At 50.6% G+C, this 3,589-nt stretch overlaps 1 protein-coding gene across 1 annotated transcript; it reads right to left on the bottom strand.

The window, feature by feature from the left end:
- Positions 1-1,142: 1,142 nt before the first annotated feature.
- Positions 1,143-3,123, bottom strand: LOC123156319 (outer envelope protein 61). Its single transcript, XM_044574458.1, has one exon. It carries the CDS (start codon positions 2,929-2,931, stop codon positions 1,672-1,674), a length of 1,260 nt encoding a protein of 419 aa, XP_044430393.1. The 5' UTR covers positions 2,932-3,123; the 3' UTR covers positions 1,143-1,671.
- Positions 3,124-3,589: the final 466 nt, after the last annotated feature.

The raw sequence follows: 3,589 nt of genomic DNA, 5'->3' as shown, positions 1-3,589 counted from the left end.
CACCGGCCTCGTAGGTCGGAGCCGGACATTGTCGAAGGTCGAAAGTACCCGAATCTGGAGCCCTGGGTGTTGGAACTCGGGGCGAGGGGCGGATTCGATTGAGGATTGAAGAAAAAGAACGGGCCTTGGTCTCATTATAAAGAGGGAGAATACCAAGAGCCGTCCCCGTGACCGTTTGGAACCCGCCTTCGATGGAGGGGGCGTGGCAACGGGCGCGGTTGGGTTACCCACGTCCGTATTGATGAGAATCCCGGAATAAGGGGAACACGATCTCTGCTTCGACAAGACGTGCCAAGGAAACCGCTTCGCTAAACGCGCAGAGGTGGTATAATAAAAACGATTCGAGTAAAGGCTTGGTTGTGGTGTGACGTCACGCCACAAAATACGTCAGCAGATTGAACTTGTGTAAATATTATTCTCTCTACGGTGGTATGTGGAATTTATTTTGCAGAGCCGGACACTATCCTGGTGTTCACAATCTTCTATAAATTATTCGGAGGAGGAACCCGCCTTGCAATGCCGAAGACATTATATGCGCGCCGGACTCGTCGTCATTGAAGCCTGGTTCAGGGGCTACTGAGGGAGTCCTGGACTAGGGGGTGTCCGGATAGCCGAACTATCATCATCGGCCGGACTCCAAGACTATGAAGATACAAGATTGAAGACTTCGTCCCGTGTCCGGATGGGACTTTCCTTGGCGTGGAAGGCAAGCTTGGCGATACGCATATGTAGATCTCCTACCATTGTAACCGACTCTGTGTAACCCTAGCCCTCTCCGGTGTCTATATAAACCGGATGGCTTTAGTCCATAGGACGAACAATAATCATACCATAGGCTAGCTTCTAGGGTTTAGCCTCCTTGATCTCGTGGTAGATCTACTCTTGTAATACCCACATCATCAATATCAATCAAGCAGGACGTAGGGTTTTACCTCCATCAAGAGGGCCCGAACCTGGGTAAAACATCGTGTCCCTTGTCTCCTCTTACCATCTGCCTAGACGCACAGTTCGGGACCCCCTACCCGAGATCCGCCGGTTTTGACAGCGACAGTCGACCTCAACACTCACTACTACATGATGGTCCTAACGTGACACATGTATTGAAGACCCTTCGACCAAACTGTGTGTGTTGCATGAATCGCAAAAGATATCGTAATAAAACCATCACCAATAAAAGGTTTTATGTGCGATGGCGGAGAATCGAGCACGATTTAGATTAGAGTCGCGTGTGTGATACGAGGCATACAATTGATTCATACGAACTGTTTGAAATGGTTAGCCATATCAAGGTTTGTGCCGTAGATGGCATAAGGTTTACTTGGATGAATTGTTTGCGACAAGCCAAAACAAAAGAAAAAATTAGCCAGATCAAGATATGTGTCGTGATTCTAAGTCTGACAGTAGAATAAGGGGTAGGTATGAGGAAGCAAGATCCTAGCTAAGGTGAGATTGTGCATGTTGTCAAAACACTCGGCCAGTTACTTCTAATCTATTACAGCAGTACAATTTATAAACACATATGCTGAAAGAATAAACAATGGCACAAGAAAGGCCCAGGTTCAACTATTGCTTCCACATTGTTGTCATCCGTCCACTACCGCTTCAGGCCCAGGAAAAATAACAGAGTATTATTTTTTGTTGCCGATTCTCGAATGTGTAGGCCATCATCATCTACCCCATGAATCCAAGACGATGGAGGATGAACGCCAAGATCAGCATGATGATAGCGAAGATGAAGCCTTTCCTGCCTAGGAGCCAGTCCTTCGTCTTCCTTGCCGCTTCGACTCCTCGCTGTGCTCTGTCGATCCATTTCATCATTTTCTCTAAATCTTGTGGAGAGAATGAAGACATAGCCTGTTGAGCGTTGGCAGCATCTTCCTTGGACATCTCGATACCGAGCAGCCCACTCATGTTTGCCATCTCATCAGGGCTCATGTTCTCCACCATGGAGGTAAACATCTCCCACATAGCAGGGTCCGCCATACCAACCATCCCAGGCATATTGGATCCAAAATCTGGAGCAACAAGGTTTGTTCCGCTTGCTGAAGAAGCAACCTGAGACGTATTTACCAAGCTTTCTGAAGAGTTAGATTGTGTCGAGTTTCGTGCTCCGTTGTGTGGCTGTGAAACAGTATGCTCAGTAGCAGTAGAAGAAGAAGAATTCGTTTGAGCACTCGACAGATCCGAACTAATATCTTCTTCTACAATTTCTTCAATGACAACTCCCTTCGGCAGGTTTGCTGCTCCCCCTTCGGTCGCAAGTTTTTCTTGCGCCTCTGTCAGAGCTTGAGCGACAGTTTCATCTTCGGGAGTCATTTCACGGGCTTTACTCAGGTCAGCAACAGCAGCCTGAAGGTTTCCTAGCTCTTTGTACGCTTGACCCCTTCGGTAGTACGCCTTGGCAGTGCCCGAGTCATAGCTTAGAACCTCCGAGCCTTCGTTGACGCACTCCTCAAACTCGCCTAGCTTCAGGTAACAGGCCATCAGATTGACGCTGCACTGCAGCTGCAGGGCGCGCCCGGCCGCCGACGGCACGCTGTTCTTCACGCTGTCCCTGGCGAGCTTGTACTTGGCGGCGGCGTCGGCGTACTGCCCACGGCCATGGAACTGGTTCCCCTGCCGCTTCAGCATCTCGGCGGCGGATATCGCGCATGAAGTCTCAGCGTCGGCCTGCACCTTCATGGCGGCGAGCTCCTCGGGCTTGGCCTTGGCGATTTTCTCGGTCATGTCGAGCATCTCCTCTGGCCTTGCGTGGTTCAGGCGCTCGGCGGCGAGCTTGAAGTCCTCGGCCGTCATGTTCTTCATGCTCTCGGTTGCGAGCTTTAGCAGGTCCGGGTTGGACATGAGCTGCCGCTGCATCCTGGCGAGGTCGTCGGCGGGTATGCGTCGCATCTGCTCCTCCGCCACCCGCATCATCTCCGGGTTCATCATGGCGATCCCGACAGGTAGATCCAAGACGTCGCCGATGGATGGATGTATCGACGCAATCGAGGACGAAGCAGCGACCGGGAGCTCGCGGGTTTGGGAATTGGGTCTCGATCGTGTGCGTCTCGCCTTGTTCTTCTCTTCCCCGTCGCTTCTGGTTTGGCGGTTGGTTCGGGAGCTCTTGCTGCAATTTATTGATGGGGGTTTGGGAGGGCAGATGAAAACGGACTCCGACTCCAATCTGTAAGCGGAGTCACTGTACGTACGATTTTGGTTGTCCGACTCTCGTAGCTGGCTTGATTGCTGGCCGATTCCATGGATGGATGGCTTGCATCGTCTGTCGTATAGAAATCGTAGCGCAAACGCCGTACTCTTAGCGCTGCTCATCCGAAAGCGGCTCTGAACGACACTCTTCCTTGCGGTGGACTGTTCTTTCAGATGGGCTTGGGCTTGGGCTCAAACGTGAATCCTCCCGCTGTTTTTTTTTCGTAAAGCCTGCTGCTTTGATGGCTCTCTATACCAAAGTGGCAAATTTCTCAAAAAATAAACTAAAATACAAAGTGGCAAAGGCCAGGACGCTGGTAGCCTGGTAAGATGGCAAGAGAGGGAGCATGTTGATTAGTTTTTTCTTTTCTCGTGAGGACATTGGTCATTCCTTTTTTCT

This window comes from Triticum aestivum, chromosome 7B, assembly GCF_018294505.1.
Source record: "Triticum aestivum cultivar Chinese Spring chromosome 7B, IWGSC CS RefSeq v2.1, whole genome shotgun sequence".
In the NCBI taxonomy this organism is placed as follows: Eukaryota; Viridiplantae; Streptophyta; class Magnoliopsida; order Poales; family Poaceae; genus Triticum; species Triticum aestivum.
Note: the sequence above shows the minus strand (reverse complement) of the source record. Positions and strands in the feature narration are given on the sequence as shown.

What these genes read in the sequence shown, in the direction of transcription:
- LOC123156319 (XM_044574458.1), bottom strand. Translation starts at nt 2,931, where the DNA reads ATGATGAACCCGGAGATGATGCGGGTGGCGGAGGAGCAGATGCGACGC.